The sequence below is a fragment of the Bacillus rossius genome, chromosome 6 (genome assembly GCF_032445375.1).
Source record: "Bacillus rossius redtenbacheri isolate Brsri chromosome 6, Brsri_v3, whole genome shotgun sequence".
NCBI classification, from domain to species: domain Eukaryota; kingdom Metazoa; phylum Arthropoda; class Insecta; order Phasmatodea; family Bacillidae; genus Bacillus; species Bacillus rossius.
The window spans coordinates 9,307,558-9,326,076 of NC_086334.1; the positions used below are offsets into that span (position 1 = coordinate 9,307,558).

At 39.3% G+C, this 18,519-nt stretch overlaps 1 protein-coding gene across 4 annotated transcripts in view; it reads right to left on the reverse strand.

Annotated features, from left to right (window-relative positions):
• LOC134532570 (oxysterol-binding protein-related protein 9) overlaps nucleotides 1–18,519 on the reverse strand; it is a 112,455-nt gene that overhangs the window by 64,964 nt on the left and 28,972 nt on the right. For 2 of the 4 annotated variants that reach the window (XM_063369099.1, XM_063369101.1), the window contains exons 2-6: nucleotides 18,066–18,266; nucleotides 16,781–16,882; nucleotides 11,810–11,887; nucleotides 8,533–8,583; nucleotides 4,259–4,397 (exon numbers count right to left, since the gene is read on the reverse strand). In XM_063369099.1, the coding sequence (XP_063225169.1) occupies nucleotides 4,259–4,397; nucleotides 8,533–8,583; nucleotides 11,810–11,887; nucleotides 16,781–16,882; nucleotides 18,066–18,266 (571 nt within the window). Of the gene's footprint in view, nucleotides 1–4,258; nucleotides 4,398–5,088; nucleotides 5,203–8,532; nucleotides 8,584–11,809; nucleotides 11,888–16,780; nucleotides 16,883–18,065; nucleotides 18,267–18,519 lie in introns of those variants that run through there. The other 2 variants (XM_063369100.1, XM_063369103.1) reach the window with 2 other exon arrangements.

Genomic DNA, 18,519 nt, shown 5'->3' on the forward strand with positions numbered 1-18,519 from the left:
AAATGCAAATATTAAGACAACATGCGCTGGTAATGCCTGTTTGTGGTTGCCCAACTAACGCAAAAGAAATTTAAAAAAATAATAAATTCGTTTTTCTACCGTTATTTATTTTTTTTTTTTTTTGCTGCGACCGTTAATGTGGTTCTTTCTAGTAAATGTAGTCAATGCAAACATTCAAATTATGGATTTGTTCAAACACCTCCAAGGAGGTGAAACTGTGAAAACAAAAGTAATTTTCATGTAATACTCCAAGTACTTGTTTCCACGTGCTATTTTCCCTGACAAAGGCTCAAACACAGGAATAAAATTCTATTCACAAGCTACGTCTGTACTGAGAACCTGCGATTCGTTTCTGTGAAATTCACGTCGGCAAGTTTGCCAGTTTCTTTGAATGATTCTTGCAATGGAAAGATTTTCATAGCATTTTTTTTTATTATACTGTATGTCAAAGAGTAACCCTGAAGAATGGACAATACCGAAACACACACAGAAAACAAGCCAGAATCAGATAGATGTGAAGCGTTAAAAGTGTAGACAGAACTGAGAACTCCGTGGGAGGAATCAGGGCAAGTTCTGACCGGCGACGAGGAGGAGACAGAACAACCACCTGGGACAACACGGCGAGAGAGGCGCCCGGGCGAGGAGCACACGACCACGACGACAGATCACGCCACTATCGACGGCTCCGACGACCCGGTGGTCACGCGATCCCGCCCGCGGTCCAGATATAGGACCCGGAAGCAGGCCAAGGCCGTCCCGCTGGACACGGGGTCACGTGGGAGGATCCTCCGTGTGCGGTCCGAGGTCACCAGGCTGGGCACTGGCTCGCGCGAGACTGCTGTCAGAGCTTCTATTGGACCAAGCGCTGAAGAGACAGCGAGGCGACGAGCACGCAGCGTGTCTCCGAAAATAAATATAAATATTCTGTACCGAGAAATATTCATAGTTAAAAAAGAAAAGGGGGGGGGGGTGTTTGTCTGTAAAGTCGGTTTACGGACGATAATTTTACTGATAACGTCATAAGAAAACATTCATAAAAAATTGCATATTTTTTTAATTTTAAAATTTTGCAAATTTAATTTAAATAATTTGTTTGAATATAATCACGAACAATTAGTTATAGAAATAAACTGAAATCAAATCAATGTCAATAAATTGTTAATTTAAAATTACGAAATTGGACAAATAAATCAAATTTTTTTAAAATTGCTGATTTTAAAAAGCCCGTCTTAACCTGTTTGATATTATATAGAAGATTTTCTCGCACGCTCGTCTCAGGCGGAACGTGACAATGAGTCATGCTTTTTCGTGCTTGCAGCCGGCGTTCATCGATTTATAAGACGTTATCACGTCAAAAAAAAATTTTCCCACACAATCAGTTTCACCTATTTTCAATTATTTGACACATAGTAAGCGGCAGTGTGAAGTACAGACTTGGCAATATTATCTGTAAAGGGACGCCATTATAAAAATGAGGATCGGTTTCTGAAGCAACCTTTATCCTCGCTGAAGACTCGCACATCGCTCTGGTTACAACCGACGGTCAGCGGCGAATGGGCGGCAAACATAGCTGGTCCCGGCAGAAGTGACTGCATGTTTCGGAACTGGTTCCGTGCCGGCAAGCAGCGCGGCATGTCCGCACTCAGCTGCACACACACGGGTAGCTACGCAGCATGTCACGAGCAGCAGGAACTCAAGGGATGCTGCAAGTTCGAAATTCCAAAATTCCATGACGTTTACAGCTATTTCCAGATCTGAATCCACAAGTTACCCCGACATTCCAGACTAAAATAACCGCGCGGGTCACTTGGTGTTGCTCTTTTGGGAGGAAAAGACGTATGTGCTTTCAAATGTGTCATCTTAGCGAAATTAACGCCATTTTTATAGATACGCCTGTTTAAATACAATTGTTATAGATACACCTAGGTATCAAATGTACGCTTATCTAACTTGTATTAAAGCATTCGGGAATTAGTTACCACCATTTGTGTTTACAGTAAAAATACCAGGGTTTTACGAAAAGGGAAAGCAACAAAGTGTAGAGATTAGTAAAAATTTGAGCAGTTTTTGTGGCGCCTGAACATTGGCTAAAATAGTATTTTCTGTTTATATTGCTGTCACAAGAAAAAAATTACAGAAATATTTAATGATTTCCCTGACTTTTCCTGTTTTCTATACCGGTAGCAACATTGCACCTCTACCAAAGGTCTGATAATAAGGAGGGAGAGGGGCGTACATATGTCGCGAAAAAAAAAAAATCTGTTCGTTCTTTAGACCGCAACAAGGTATGCCTGTGCTGGCGATTGTTCCCTTGTGATTGACGGCCGTCTGCAAGATAATCCATTGCCCTATTTGGCCACGACATTCAGGACGCACTGGATGGCAATGACTGGTGTGCTGATGGTAGAAATTTGCCTGAAATAAACGGGAAGCCTTCTTTTCACAGACTAGAGAGCCAAACTCCCGATCGTGCATCTTCGGTTTTTTTTTTTTTTGTTCATTGTAAAAGGTTAGGTTAGCTACATTATAAATACTTTAAAACATTGTGGACGGTTGATTTGGTTAGGATAGCTACATTAAAGATACTGTGAAATCATGTAAACTGTTTCCTAGCCCGGGATAGCTACATATTAAAAAGTTCTTTGCTAAGCAACCATAAAATGATTTTACAGTATTTTTAATGTAGCTATACTTACCTAATATAACCAACCATCCACAATGTTTTAAAATATTTATAATGTAGCTAACATATCCTAATCGACCGCAAAATTTAATGCCACGCCGGTTTATACAATGGGATAGAACGGAAAAAAAAGCGAGCATGAACTTCGGGGAACTTATGGTGTGGCTCTCTCGTCTGTGAAAAGAAGGCTTCCCGAAAAAAACACGGCCAACCAGGTTTTGTGTTTGGAACAGACGCCTGGTAAAATAGGTTTATTATCGTTGACGTGCACGAGGGGAGAGCTGGGGTCGTGTCCGGCCGCACGCCTGAGCGAGATGGAGGGAGACGCCCCGACAACGGCCCACAGCCGCCTCTTCACTGCCGCTGGCTCTTGCGTGTCATGAACACTGATCCTTTATTTTAATTTTTGAAGCGAAACTTCTTTGCTGAATGGGGCTACAGTTCTCGAGCGTTACGAAAAATTCCGATCACATGAGGGGAGTATTTAGGTATGTGGAAGGAGGGAACCGGAAGAAGAGGAGACGGCAGGGGACAAGTAGAAAATTACACACCATACTTGCATGCTTGCATGCTTGCACACTTGCATACTTACATACCTGCACCTTTTCACACTTGCTCAATAGCTTAATTTAGCGGTCGCATACTTGGATGCACACACTATATATATATATATATATATATGCATGCATGCAGTTTCACTTGAGTCGTGCCTGGACTCTACACACACACAAAGGAACACTGCACCAAGTACATAATAAGCACACCCGTCCCTCAAAGCTCGCCGCACGGCATCGCCTGGGTGACGAGGCGCACACGACGGAAGGGACCGAGGCGGCGAGCGCTGCCCGTCGAGACCAGGCCTACCTTCGGGCCACTTCTACCACTGCGACAACCACCCGAGGTCTCCCAGGGGGCCGACAGCGAAGCCACAAGCGCGCTTTTACAAGGGCGTGCTCATCAAGCTTCATCGTCAATGACGGGCTGCAATTTGTAAAGTACCTAACTGAGTGCAAATTAAGGGGCCCGCCTCGTCAGGGGTGTAAGTGTGTTGGTGAGGCGGGATGATAAGCGCGACGATCGTTGGTGCTTCTAGCGTGGTATCGCCTCTAAGCGCAAGTCTCTGAACTGCCGCGTAGTCTTCTCGTCGTCACAGGATAACTGTGAAATTTGAGCGGTGACCGTAACATTATATGGCCGAGAAATTATGATAAAGGCATAATGCAAGTCCCTTGAGTGCTTTCAAGAATCTGTACTGGTTGTTTTACGCCTAAAAATCACTCTGAAAACACGCGTTTTAGCCATTTTTAACTCTTCTAAAACTACAGTTTTAAAACTTAATCTGGAATCAAAAGTATTTTTCGGCCCTCAGCGAACTCTAAAAATGCTTTTCGTAAACAGACCCCACTCGGGTATCTTGAGTAGTTTTCAAATCGCTTTGTTTTTCCCTGAAGCTCTGCGCACCGTATGTGTGTCCGGGTAGGTCCGGGTAGGCGGAGCCCTTAATCAAGCCGCCAATCGAGAAGGTGTTATGTCTCGGGCTGATGGTGGGGACGGTGAAGACGGCGGGGCACGTACCTGGCGACAAGGGCGAGGAGGGCGAGGAGGGCGACTTGGGCGTGAGCAGGCGGCCCCCAGAGGTCGGCGTCTCCGGCGGCGGGCGGTACACGCCGTTCACAGGGTGCGCCGTGTTCTGGAACCACGAGCACACCATGCCCTGAGCCATTAGTGCAGCGCGCCGCCCCGCGCGGCCACGCTGCGGTCCACTGCCCGCACACCCTGCACCCCCAGCACACACTGCTGCCCTCTCGCCGGGGGGGCACTCAAACAGCTGCGTCGAAACCTCGCAGTTACGCACCTGTCTCCGACGCAGCGTGCACAACACTGGTGTTAACCGTGGAACCTACAAAGCCCACTCGTGTTAAGGTAAACAAGCTACTATTTCCATGAACATGTCAATTCTGGCGAGTGACCAAGAGCAAACGACGAAGTAGATTTTAAGAATGATATTTCTAGTCACCTATTTACAACTGAAATAAAATATATAAATCACATATGTGTTTTTAGAAAGATTTTTAATAATATTTTTATCAATGTACCTTTAAACATGTTCTTTTGAAACTAAGTGTTGAAAAACTTACTATACAATGGTAAACACCTAACTAAAATAATGCATGACAAAATTAATTATTTTGTTGGTGGTGGTAATATATTTCTATAGTTTTTTTTTTTTGCTCCGGCCCCCGATTTGCGTTCGCCCCTGCAGACACATCATACATTAATTCAAACACGTAGAAGGAATATGATTTTCTGAGCCTCGTCTTCCAAAGGAACGTAGGTTACAAAGAAGCAATTTATACCGTAACTGACATTATTTAAAAAAAAAAAAAAACTCTTTACAGACTCACCGGAAACTCTTTGTCCGTCATTGGGACAGACAGCTCCGAGCCAACGCTGTCGCAGCTGCCAATAAGAATGAGTGTTTCGCTGAAAGCGCGGCAACTCGCTCTACCGGCGACGAACCAAGTTCCTCGAGCGCAGAGCCCGTGCTCCGCGCGCTCCCAGAGCTGTTCTTCAGCACACGCATCTCGTTCCTCGCGCGGTGGTCTTCCAGCTCAGACGGAACTCTGGATTCTTTCAAAACAGTCCCCGAACACCACCAACACCGCCGTCAAGCTCATGGTCCATCGTCAATCTTCCGATGGTTCCCCAGCTCCCAAATGCCCGCAAGAACTGAAGAGCTGGTGCGAGCGAGGTGAGACACGTGGCTGGCCCCACGTGCAACTGGCGCGCGCCTGGCCGTCTGGCGCGCGGCAACCCGCAGCGCGCGAGTGCTATGCGGGCTGCGCACCGCCAGGGGTCGATAGCTCGCCCCGCCGCCGTGCTACGAGCCGGCCCGCCTCACCCCCCCGGGTCAAAGGTAACAACCCCAGTTATCACCCTCGCCCGATGAGGTCACGGCAGTGTGTGACTCCAGGGACTTCCCTCGCCGCGGAGACCGCGATGACTGCCTGGCCGAGGAATAACTACTCGTTTAAGGTGACGTCTGCCGCGGCCTGATTACTACGGCAGGTGCGATACTCGACAATAACATGCCTCCGTGTGCGCGCGGTTTGGGGCCACGTCGACTTAATCATCTGTGCAAAACGTGCTGTATACAACCCTACCTCAAGTGACCATTTCGGTTTTTGTCTCATTTATTCAAGACTTCAAGCAGTGGAACCCCTTATTGTACAAGAAAAGAAAAGAAAAGACCTTGTACCCCTCTTAGCCAGTGGCCCTCCGGGGTTTTAATTTACTTAAAAAATTAAATTTTTACTGATAAATAAAAGTCCCACAGTGAACCAGACATCGCATCCCAATCCCTACAGTTCCACCCAGATCGGGCGCCAGAAGGACCCCCCTGTGCACTCTCATTTTCGAGAGGTCCCCTCCCCTCTATGAGTTTCCCTGCCCAAGATGCGAGGCCTCCACCACCGCGGTAATTTGAAGAATAAAATATATTTTTTTAAAAAAGAGATACTTAACAAAGATTTTGTACAGTAAGAAATACATTAGGGCAACGGTCAAATAATGATAGTTGAAAAGTCTAGGAAGAACACACAATGAACATAAATATTAAACTCGCCATGAAGTCAATGCTTCATAGCATGTCTTCTCTGCTGCAACCTTCAAGTCAATGAACAAGAACTTGGCATGCGTCTTGTGTGGTGTCTGTAGAGTGGGGAGACAGAAAAGCTAAAAATGTAAAAAATATTTTATATGTTCACTCAAGTACTATTATCATACTACAATTTTGCCTTCATGCATCACCTTTCTCTGAAATTAAAATCACTTAATTTTAATGATCTCCTAACAAAATTAGCTATAGAACAGTTGCTGGTATAATGATTTTCAGTTTGGATCTAAATGTCTAGAGTATCAGAGCACTGCTTTGTACTTCAAATAATTTTAATGACTAACCATTTTAAGAGCAATGTATTATTAGTTTTTCATAAAGAGTGATTTACTATTCCTCTAACTATTTATCATATTACTATGTTAAATATTTTAAAAAATGTACACAATATAAAGAACATAAAAATTCTGTATAAATAAATGTAAAGCAACATTTTTTCCATAATTACTTCAGCACAATATTGACTAGAAATAAGTACATAAATTCACTGAAAAAATTATTTAATGAAACATGATCTTTTACAAATGATCAGACATACTAAGTACATGCTGCACAGTCATCATTGAGCTTGAATGCCACATAGACAAAAGTCTCACTGTCTTGTTTCAGGCTACGTAAATAGTGGTGGATACATAATTTTTTTTGGGGGGGAAGGGGGGGGGGGGGGGGAATTTGGAAAATCAAACTAGAAAAAACTTACATTACTATTGACACTAACACATGGATTTATGCCACATTAAGAAAAATGTAAACCTACTTGCCTTCATAAAGTATGATAAATATAGGACACCACAAAATAGTAAAATGTAAAACATCACAATGAATCAGTCACATAACCTAGGAAGAAAAAAAAGTATATATATATATATATATATATATATATATATATATATATATATATATATATATATATATATATATATATATATATATATAAGAGAACAGTAAGTGTATAAACAACATAAGAGGTAAAAACCTCAACTTTAAAAAATACAAATGAAAATAGTTAAAGAACATAATAATAAGAAAAATTTAATTTGTCTAAAAAAAATACCACTTTTTTTTATATTCATGATCAATTTTTATACGACCATCTTTACTTTGCTGGATAAGCAGTACAGATTATAACTATGTTAATGATGAGCAAATAAAATGAAGTGAAAACCACACTGAAAGTAGTTGAGCTGCTTTAAGCAATCAACTGTCTAGCATATTACAAAACCAAAAATATCATAATTTTTATCACACAACCTTCACGAACAACACTTCGACACAGGTGACAGCCTGCAGAAAACCTTCATCGGCCCAATCCCGCCCTCAAGTTATCCTCGACAACAGAGCCTAAAAGGTTTCTGTAGCTAACTCTCGTGGCGGCCGAGAATGGAGGAGAGCATAAAACAGAATGCTGATAGGCAGAGGTAGGCATTATTAATCAAAATTTCTCATTATTTTACTACATTAAATAATTAATTTTATACAAGTTTTTATATTAATTTTGAATATTTAGTATATATTTAAATATTTTAATTGATTGAATTTATACTTTACCAATGGTATTATTACTATCACTTCAGTCATTTTATTATTTTATCCCTAATTATTTTCATTTTACATGCAAAATTAGAGATAATTTTTTATTACACCAAGTAAGTATAACTGCTAACGTGCGTACATAAAGTACATGCATTTATTATTTCCAACATACAGGGATGTTGTTCGTATTCATTTACAATAAATTTTGATGTGCTGGCTTAAGCTTGACTCCGAGATGGCTCACGTGAGATCAGCGGCTTCAGTGTCCTGTGTGTAAGTTATTTCCACGAGCTCTTTGTCACAAGTGCATGGGCGTTGATCCCGGAGGGCCAGAGAATCAAACAGCCCCTCACTGAACGGGCCCACTTTGCTTGCAAAATGTGAAGTGGAAGTGATAAAACGTCATCCCGCGGGCCCCACCTGGGAATCCTACAGATTCTCGGCCATGCACACACGTGTGTACAGGAAACACCAACACTTTACGTCAACCTTAGTCAGAAAAAATATGTTAGTAGAAAATTAATGTAATGTTGTTATTAACAATGATGGCTATTTCATTACGAAACTGGGTGGCAAACATTTGTCATCATTTTTTTATAATATCTCTAGGTTGCAACGGAAATATCTGAGCTGTGCTTACCTTCGCAATCTGCAGCAACACAATGGTGTGTTTGATGGAGTCCAGCATATCCTGAAACACAGACACACTGTAAGAGTCCACTCAAGTTTCATGCATAAAAAAAATTAATTGCAAATAAATATGAAATTGCTTTTCGTTGTTTAAAGCAGTGTACTGTCCACAGCCAACATATTACACAGCTGAAGATAACATGTTTAATCGGCATAACACCAACTGATGGCTTACACACATCAGGATAGTATGCAGAAGTTAATTTCTTGAAGGAGGGGGAGGAGGGAAATAACCACTTTTCCTGAGTTTGCTTTCAATTTTTTTTTTTCATTTGTTGGTTGGAATGATAGAAATTTTTAGGATTTTGGGGATGAAGGGATATATCACGACCCAGAGGGCTTCCCTGGTGTACAACCCTGACCACACAAAAATTAAGTCAATTTTCTTTTACTTTGAGGTATTGAGTTTTCTTAAGTATCACAGGCATCTGAATACAAGCATAGTAAAGCCGGCACCTTCAATCACACATTCTTCCTTTCGCCACACACTGCAATCCGTGTTGATCTTATTGTTCAATGAATTGTTTAGTAGTTATACTTTGGTTAATGTACTGGTAGTATTAGTTTACACTGGTTTTTTTTTTTTTGTATCTAATAATTCATACAAGTAGCTGCTAACTGGGGAGTTTCAGAACAAGTTATCTGCGGTCATCTTTCAACGTGCCACAGATAGCATGCGCATGGTAAGCTCGTGTCTGCACCTGCGCAAAGTGGTTAGCTCGACGAGAGAACTTGTGTGTGTCTGCACAGAAAACTTGGGTTTCGGCTGTGACACGAGATGGCAGCCTGGGGCGGCGAAGATATCGCCATGACATCGGACACTGAACCATGACAACTTTTTAGGTGTGGCCTGAGAAAACTACGCTGGGCCTACCACCTTCGTTCTGTCACCACTTAGCCAGACGGCAGAAAATTTCTTAGAGATAATGGAGCACAGAAATGGCCGCTGCTAAAGGTTGTATGAGATATTGATCGACAGTTTACCAAGTAATTTTGTTCTCCCATCCTGCCGGCCAAACTGTGCTCTAGTAATTCAAGTGGAATTTGGTGCAATTGAATTTTCTACTAGAAACATGCACGATTGGTGGATAGGTGTATGGAACCTAATTACTGTGCAAATCCATGCATTAATTTTTTGAAGGAATTTGAAAGATTTTAGAGATGCTAATTCTCGCTGGCAAAGGGTAATTTTGAAAGGCTGTCAGGTGTACAATACTTCGTGTTCTGTCACAGATTTTAGTACTTTGTTTGGAGTATAAAACTACAGAAATTTTGTTAACTGGTAAGAACATACAATTTATGGAGAACCATCGTATTTGTTTTTTATTGAAAGTAATTAGCTAATATACCAAGAACATTTCAAATGTTGTGGAAAGAACATAGTAATGAGTTTTAATTGTTTTTAACAACGTTATAAATTTTCGTATTAAATGGTGGAAGCGATATTTGATGTAAAGTTTATCTTTAATTTTATTGCAAAGAATCGTTTATGATTCCTACTCAGTGTAAGCAGTACAATTTAAGCATTTTTATATAAATATTACTTTTGGTTTTGACAGAAATTTTACATATATTGTAATTAAATAATGTTTTAGTATTGTACATAATTTTTTAATTATTGTAAATATTGTAAATATATAAAAACTAATTTAATATAATCATCGACATTTCATCAATTATTAAAATTGTGCATTGTTTTTAATTTTCTTTGCCTTAAGAAAAATTTAGCTGGTTAATATTTCTTTTAAAGAGTTTGCAGTAATGGTTTTAATTCTAATTATTTGCCTTTAAATTATTAACTACTTAGAGCAGTAGAACCACATATTTAAATGTGAAATATTCAATACAATTTTATTTCTTATATAAATGTTTGTAACCCACTAGATAATTTAATAGTTTAAGGGCTTTCAACCTTTTAATGCTTTTGCCCAGGTTTTAAATTTTGTTATTTAATATTTTGAGATTTGTTTCTAACAAGTCACAATCGTACCCGGCTAAGATGACGATCATTCCTTGCACATACATAAACAATTAAAACCATATTTCCTCTGAATTTGCAGGTAGTTGGGTGTGTTTCAGGTAGTTAGTTGTGTGTATGATTATTTAATTGTTTGAAACTGGTTGAATTTAAATTAAAGACTTTAAAATGAATTTAGGCTTTTTTCTTCTCACGACGAAAAACTTCCTGTCCTTTACATGATAGATTGAAAGGAACATTCACTTTTGCAAATCGCTACTTACAGTCTTGTGCCTTTACAGAATAATGTCCCCAGCAACTATATCGTCTAGGTATAAAAAAAATAACTAAACCTGTGGACCAACAGACCAACCGGTCCTACGCCGCACTTCTGGGGCAGGCATAACTGCTAATTGAAACATCCGAAACTTTCCAGAATAAAATAGGTTAAACTTAGTAGCGGCATGGCTACGGCACCCAGATGTGAAATTATCAATACGTTAGGTACGTTCCTTCGATATTCGCGAAATTGAATAGACACCAGTTAATGCCGCCATACATGGGTTCCGCCAACTGGACGAAATCAATGAAAAAGTGAACTCTGCACATGCGCGGAATTTAGGCACCAGATCGGCAACAGATAGGACACCAAAATCCATACCCTATAAATAACGGGCTGGCCGTGTCCTCTCTTGCACTAGGAAAACTGTTAGGGTACAGGTGTAACATACTCAACCCTTAAACCCTTATTTTTGTGGCTTGGAATATTATGCATTGGTATATTCCCCCTTAAAACTCTATAAAGTGCATTTTCCAGCCACAATCAATACATCATCAGCATTTCACCATGGTCCAGGGCCGGATTTAGGGGAGGGAAACCGGGGCGAAAGCCCCGGAGCCTCCACAAACGGAGGGCCCCCACAAATCCTTTGATATTCTTTTTTCGCTGTTTTACCTTTACCTACATGATTATACATGATTATATTATTGTTAAATATTAACAGAAATATTCATTAACACTAAAATTTAATTTCATATAATTCTTGTCTCCAATTATATTTATGTATGTTTTTTAAATACTAAGAGAATATACTTGATTTCACAATAAATTATTTATTGGAAAACTCGACTGAAAAAAATTGTTCATTTTATTTAGAAAATAATTTGGGGCCAGGGGGCCTCCACTCCTCTGTTGCCCTGAGGCCTCCAGACCTCTAAATCCGGCCCTGCCATGGTCACAAATAGCTTTAAGGTTCATGCTCACACTTACGTTGGCGCGGTTGACTATCGTCTGCAAGGAATGCCTCTCTGCGGGATCAGCCTGCTTGTCCACCCGTGACTCCAGAGCCTGACGCGAGACAGACACAGCCACACTGGCACTCAGGTACAGCTGGTACATCCAACATTGCCAACACATGCATTGCTGTTTGCGACCAAATACAGTGTGTCCATAAGAGAATCCGCGAGTACTGCTTTGTTGTTTTCTCACTTGCAGCGCCGCCTACGCAAAATGGCGACACCTGAGCGTGAAGCGTTCTGTGTTCCGCAATTTGCTAAGAGTGAATCTGTAATTTCAGTTCATTTAAAGTTTGATTGTGATCCCCCATGTGGCAAAAACATCCACTGCTAGCATAGGCAATTTGAAACGATCGGATGTGTTTGTAAAGTGAAAAGCATGGGACGACCAAAAGTGACTGTACAGGATGCTGACCATGTCTGAGCATTTTACCTGAGTAGTCCTAAGATATCTGCTCGGAAGGCAAGTTGGGATTCCCCAAAATTAAACATTTTGTGCGCTGTTCCAAAGTCATTTAGTTTCACCGAAGCTACCTTAACAGAGATGGCTGGTCTGGATATGTTGAAAGAATAGCTCATTCCCCAATTAGTAGAGTGTAAACCTGTAAACTTTATTTGGCAACAGGAGATGGAGCCCCTCCCAAATGGAATCGTTTTGTACGAGAATGAATGAACGTTGAAATTCCTGACCGTTGGATTGGTCGTAATGGTCAAGAAGACAGAGCTCTTCCTCACAAGACTCGACGTTCACCTGACATAAAGCTCTACAGTTTTTTTTTCCTTTGGGTCTTTATAAAATATTGTGTCTGCATTCCACCGCCAGATTTGAGATACAAAATTGAAGAGACTATTGCTTCCATTACTACACACGTGTTTATCAAGTGTGGGAAGAATTGGACTTTAGGAAAATATTGTGTCTGCATTCCACCGCCGGATTTGAGATACAAAATTGAAGAGACTATTGCTTCCATTACTACACACGTGTTTATCAAGTGTGGGAAGAATTGGACTTTAGGTTGGATGTGTGCCGTATAACTAAGGAGCACATATTGAATATTTGTAAGAAAAACTAGTTCATTTACCTTATTTAATGTATGATTTCTTGTAAATAGTCAAAATTAAACTGTAATATTACACCATTGAAACTGGGATGTTCTTTTATTTTCCTGTATTTTACATATTTTCTTTCCTTATCATGATTTAGTAGAGACAACTGTATTTCCCAAAAAATTTATGTACAAAGACAGTTCTCAAAACATTGTAGCTTGGTCTTATTTCTTTTGTTGTTGGAACAATTTTTTGCAAGTCTTAATAATTTTTAGACGAATTTTATACATTCTGTCAAGAGGGAAAAAGGCCTTTAAGTGATCATTACCAATAAAAAAAGGAATAAGAACGTACAAGTTCCAAGATCTTAAGCAACAAGTTTTTTATTTGCAAAATTAAAACTGTCACCACCTATAAACACAAACTATATGAGAAATATTATTTCAATTTTGTCTTAAATAATCTATAAAAATTTACATTAAAAAACAGACAGACACACACCCAGACACAGACAGATACACACACAGACAATTAGAGCTCTCCTTATATTCTTTACTACATGTTTATCTTTGCTACATAGTTTTTTTTGCTGTCTTCTCTCTTCTGTTTCTTGTTCTTTTCTTTCCGCTTCTTGTTCTTCTTTTTCCTTTTGTTTTTTATACAACATGTCTTTCTTCTGTTTCTCTCAGGAAATTTAATATTTGTGTCATGTCTGGTGCACGAACTGAGCTTAACGGAGCATTTTATTCACTTGTCTGATCCCCCTGACAAGTAGTAGAGTTTATGCTACCTTCTTCTTCTTCTATCTGCCCCTCCAGTTTGTGACCAGGTTCTAATATTTTTTCTACTATTTCCGCCGGATCCCGTAGACTCGATCCTATGGCTGACCTAGTTTCACTAGTGTCCCTTTCCAACATTTTTGTCTAGTTACCTCGTGTATCTTGCAAATTTAAATTAAGTTTTTTCTCTTCCTCTATAGTGTACTCATTTCTAATTGCCTATCAAACTATTACTCTTTTACAATACTTTGAAAGAAAATTTAATAATATTTTCCAGTTAGTACTTAACAATGTTATAGCTGTAAGTTTTAAAATTTTTAATTTGTGTATCCATGTTGGTAGCCAAATTCTTTAAATTATTAGATTTTGTTCAAAATAGGGCTTCAAATTCTTAAAAAGAAATATGTTTTTATGCACCGCATTGTGATTGTACTTCTATATGTATGTATATAAATGTGTTTTATATATATACATATACACATATATATGTATATAGGTATAGTCCCTTCTTAGACCTACCCTTTTCTATATATATTCATTACTATATGTTTATATGTTTACTCAGAAAAAACTAAGCTTTATATAAATTATTATACAATAATCTATGAATAATTATTTATTTATTTTCTGAGTGGCAGGAAAAAGGTTATGTTTTAGTTTTAAGTAATTAAATAATTATGCTTAAGAAATATAAATAAAAACCAAATTTTAAAACAATACATTTTGTTATATATTTTTTCATATCAACATATACGCTACTGATTGAACATTAAAAATCTGACAATATACGAGTATAACATTGAACACACATTTTTAATGTTAAAACAGTAAGCTTTGTTACATAAATTAACCATTAATTATAATAGGATACATTAGATTTTGTTATACAGAAATAACACAATCTAAAATTTCTTAAACCTATTCAAGTTACTTATAATGAAAATACAGTATGTCTATAAATTTGTGTCCCAGTTATAAATTCTAATAGTATCAACTGTAAGCTTTGTAGTGTGTTGGTTGAAGGTCACTATTAAAGAGTAACAAACATTTTTGAATATGCGCATGCACAAGTACTGCTTTGTTGTTTTCTCACTTGCAGTGCCACCTATGCAAAATGGTGACTTCCGACTTCTGATTTCTGAGCGTAAAGCATTTTGTGTTCAGAAATTTGCTAAGAGTGAACCTGTGATTTCAGTTCAACGTGTGTTTTATTTAAAATTTAATTGTGATCCCCCATGTGGCTCAAACATCCACCTATGGTATAGGCAATACGAAACAACCGGATGTGTTTGTCAAGGAAAATGCATGTACAGGATGTTAACTGGGTCAGAGAATCTTACCTACGTAGTCCTAAGAAATCTGTTTGGAAAGCAAGTCTCAAACTTCAGTTGCCAAATAGTTGAGACACAGAATTGAAGAAGCTATAGCTTCCATTACTCCCAACGTATTAACCAAAGTATGGGAAGAATTGGACTCTATGTTGGATCTGTGGCCGCATAACTAAATGTACACATATTGAACATTTGTAAGAAAAACTAGGTTATTTTACTTTCAATTTGATGTATGATTTTTTCTAAATAGTCTAAATTAAACTGTCATATTATACCACTGAAACTGAGACATTCTTTTATGGAGAAACCTGTATTATATTAACTGTATCCTACAAACAAATGATTCAAACAAATTTATAGCTTACTGTTAATAGAACAGTTCCAATTCCATCTAAACAGGGTATCCTCTGCATGGTTTCTACAGTTATAGTAATAAGTAATATCACATCTTTAACATTCGCAAGGAAATTTAATATGAAATATTAAAGACAAAAAAGCTATCCAAAATCCAATAATGCAAAACGTGATACCATTATGACAAACAAACATAATTAGCAATTTAAATATACTACAAACATACCATCTTGTGAATCACGAACTCTTACAATACATTCTTTCGTAGTAGTATAGGTCCAACCCTGGTACACTCCTATAAATCAGGGATGAACTCCTCGGCACTCTGCAGTCCTGTGTGGGGAGCCAGATTCTATCGAAGTCCCTGGCATTCAACGTAATTTTTTCTTGAGCATCTATACTATTCGTAGCACTGGGTATTTACTGTAGCTTCCAAAAGTTTAATAGTTTTCGTCGCTGTCTCAAACTGCAGGGTGTCTATTTACAACTGGCTGTCACACACTAACTATTCTTCAAAAAGAACGTTCATAAAATAGGTTCACGAAGTTCTGATTATATGTTATAATAACCCTTCGCTCTTCAAAGTAAATTTCAATCAGGACACTGTCTTTTATCATGTGACTTTTCATGGTTTACTTATATTATATCTTGTTCTTCGTCATTTTAATAACAATCTACAAAATTTCTTGAATATACTTGTTACTCACACTCTTCTTTTCCATACACATTCTTAAAGATCATTAAGACATTCAATAAAGAATTAATAACTTCTAAAATGCAAAAAAAAAAAAAAAATATGAAACATGTCGGGATCGATTCAATGTCCTTTACCTACAAAAACTTTCTTAACAAAAATTTGAAAAATTTTCAGGCAATTAGCATTCAGATAACAAATTATACACAAGATTTTTGAATTAGCCACAGACCTTAAAACTTAGCATAAAACATAAAATAATTGGTACACCTGAATTCACAGTACAAATTTGATTATTTGGAATAGTTCATAACAATGTAACACTTGAAATAAAATGATTTAGATATGAAATATGCTTTTCTATACTTTTGAAGGCTTGATTTACATAGGTTGTTGTGTTTAACATATTAAATTATAAAATCAAAGTGTAAAAAATTAAGTTAAGCTAAATGAACAAAGAAATATTAGTAGTGCTAAGTAATTTCCATTTCAACTCAAAATACACAATTTGTCAAGATATATATAATGCTCCATAAAATTCAATATTAATTAAAATTACATGTCTGTGGGCAACTAACTTCACAAAATTTTACTAAACTCATTAGGATTCATTATGGGTTTTTATTAATTAAACAAATTAACTAACTTAAAATGATATATAAAAACAGGATTTGTACTCCACCACCAAAATTACATACTTATGACTTGTTTACAGTGCTGAATCGTATTTTATAACTTACCTGAACTTGATCAATGATAACTTGGAGGTAAGTATCTGCCTCTGCAATTTTTTTATCAAATTCTTGAATAGTAGGCGGAGGTTTATTTGGATCCCATCGATACTGAAAACCAAAATGATACATCTATGATAGGAATTTTTTGGATTCTGCACAATTACTCAATCCACAAGGTGCAACTTCATTACAGGATGCAACAAGAAATGTAATGGGCCAACCAGCCGACCCTGTTGCCAAGGTCATGCCTAGAGGATGATGGATCCTACTCATCCCTACAATGGACTACTCCAGCTACTACACCCATCATGGGTACATGCTGGGTATTTGGCCATGCTGGGTATTTGGCCATTCAGGGTGGCTCTGACCTCTGTGTGGAGCATGGCTTGATGGCCTTGTGGTGAACTCCTATACTAGATGCGTGACTACATGAGCTACGATTGAGGAGTGGCCCCTTATTTCCATTTCAGGAGAGAGAGACTGGCTTGTGTACAGAGTGAGAACCGTCGAGTGCTGCTATCAAGTAGCGTGAGTGGTGAGTGCGTGAGTAGGTGAGTGAGTAAGTGAGTGAGTGGGTGAGTGAGTGGGTGAGTGAGTAGATGAGTGAGTAGGTGAGTGAGTAGGTGAGTGAGTAGGTGAGTGAGTAGGTGAGTGAGTGGGTGAGTGAGTGGGTGAGTGAGTAGGTGAGCGAGTAGGTGCATGAGTGAATAGGTGAGTGAGTAGGTGAGTTAGTGAGTAAGTGAGTTAGTGAGTAAGTGAGTTAGTAAGTAGGTGAGTTAGTAGGTGAGTGAGTAGGTGAGTGAGTAGGTGAGTAGGTGAGTGAGTGAGTAGGTGAGTGAGTGAGTAGGTGAGTGAGTGAGTAGGTGAGTGAGTGAGTGAGTGAGTGAGTGAGTGAGTGAGTGAGTGAGTGAGTGAGTGAGTGAGTGAGTGAGTGAGTGAGTGAGTGAGTGAGTGAGTGAGTGAGTGAGTGAGTGAGTGAGTGAGTGAGTGAGTGAGTGAGTGAGTGAGTGAGTGAGTGAGTGAGTGAGTGAGTGAGTGAGTGAGTGAGTGAGTGAGTGAGTGAGTGAGTGAGTGAGTGAGTGAGTGAGTGAGTGAGTGAGTGAGTGAGTGAGTGAGTGAGTGAGTGAGTGAGTGAGCGAGCGAGTGAGCGAGTGAGTGAGTGAGCGAGTGAGTGAGTGAGTGAGTGAGTGAGTGAGCGAGTGAGTGAGCGAGCGGTCTCGGAGGTGCTTGTGGCCAATGAGTACTAGGAAGACCAAGCAGCAGTATTGAAAGGGTGGAGAGGCCGCCTCACCCGGGTGGCGTGGCGCGCGATGGTGTCCTCCAGGGCCCGCACCCAGCGCTCTCGCTCGCCCGCGTCGCGCGCCTGGAAGTGGAACGTCTTGCCGTCCACGGTGATGGTGAACGTGCTGTCGTCCTCGTCGTCGATGCCGATGATGGCACTGCGCAGGCGCACGCAGCCGCGCCGCACGCCGCGCACCATCTTCTCCTTCGACTGCAACACGCGCACTGTGTCTGTGAGCCTCCGAGCCTGCTGCGTGCGACAGCGAGGGCAACCCGCTCAGCGGTGCTTCCCGTTATCCGACACGCTATTGAGAATACAGTTAGTGCAGTGAGTTATTTTAGTTACTGTTTTTTTTTTTTTAATTATTTCTTGAGTCCATTGTGTTAGCGGTGAAGGTTCTCTTTTGTATCCACGAGACGTTTAGCCCTAATTCATTCATTCAATCGTAAAAAAAATTGTAGAA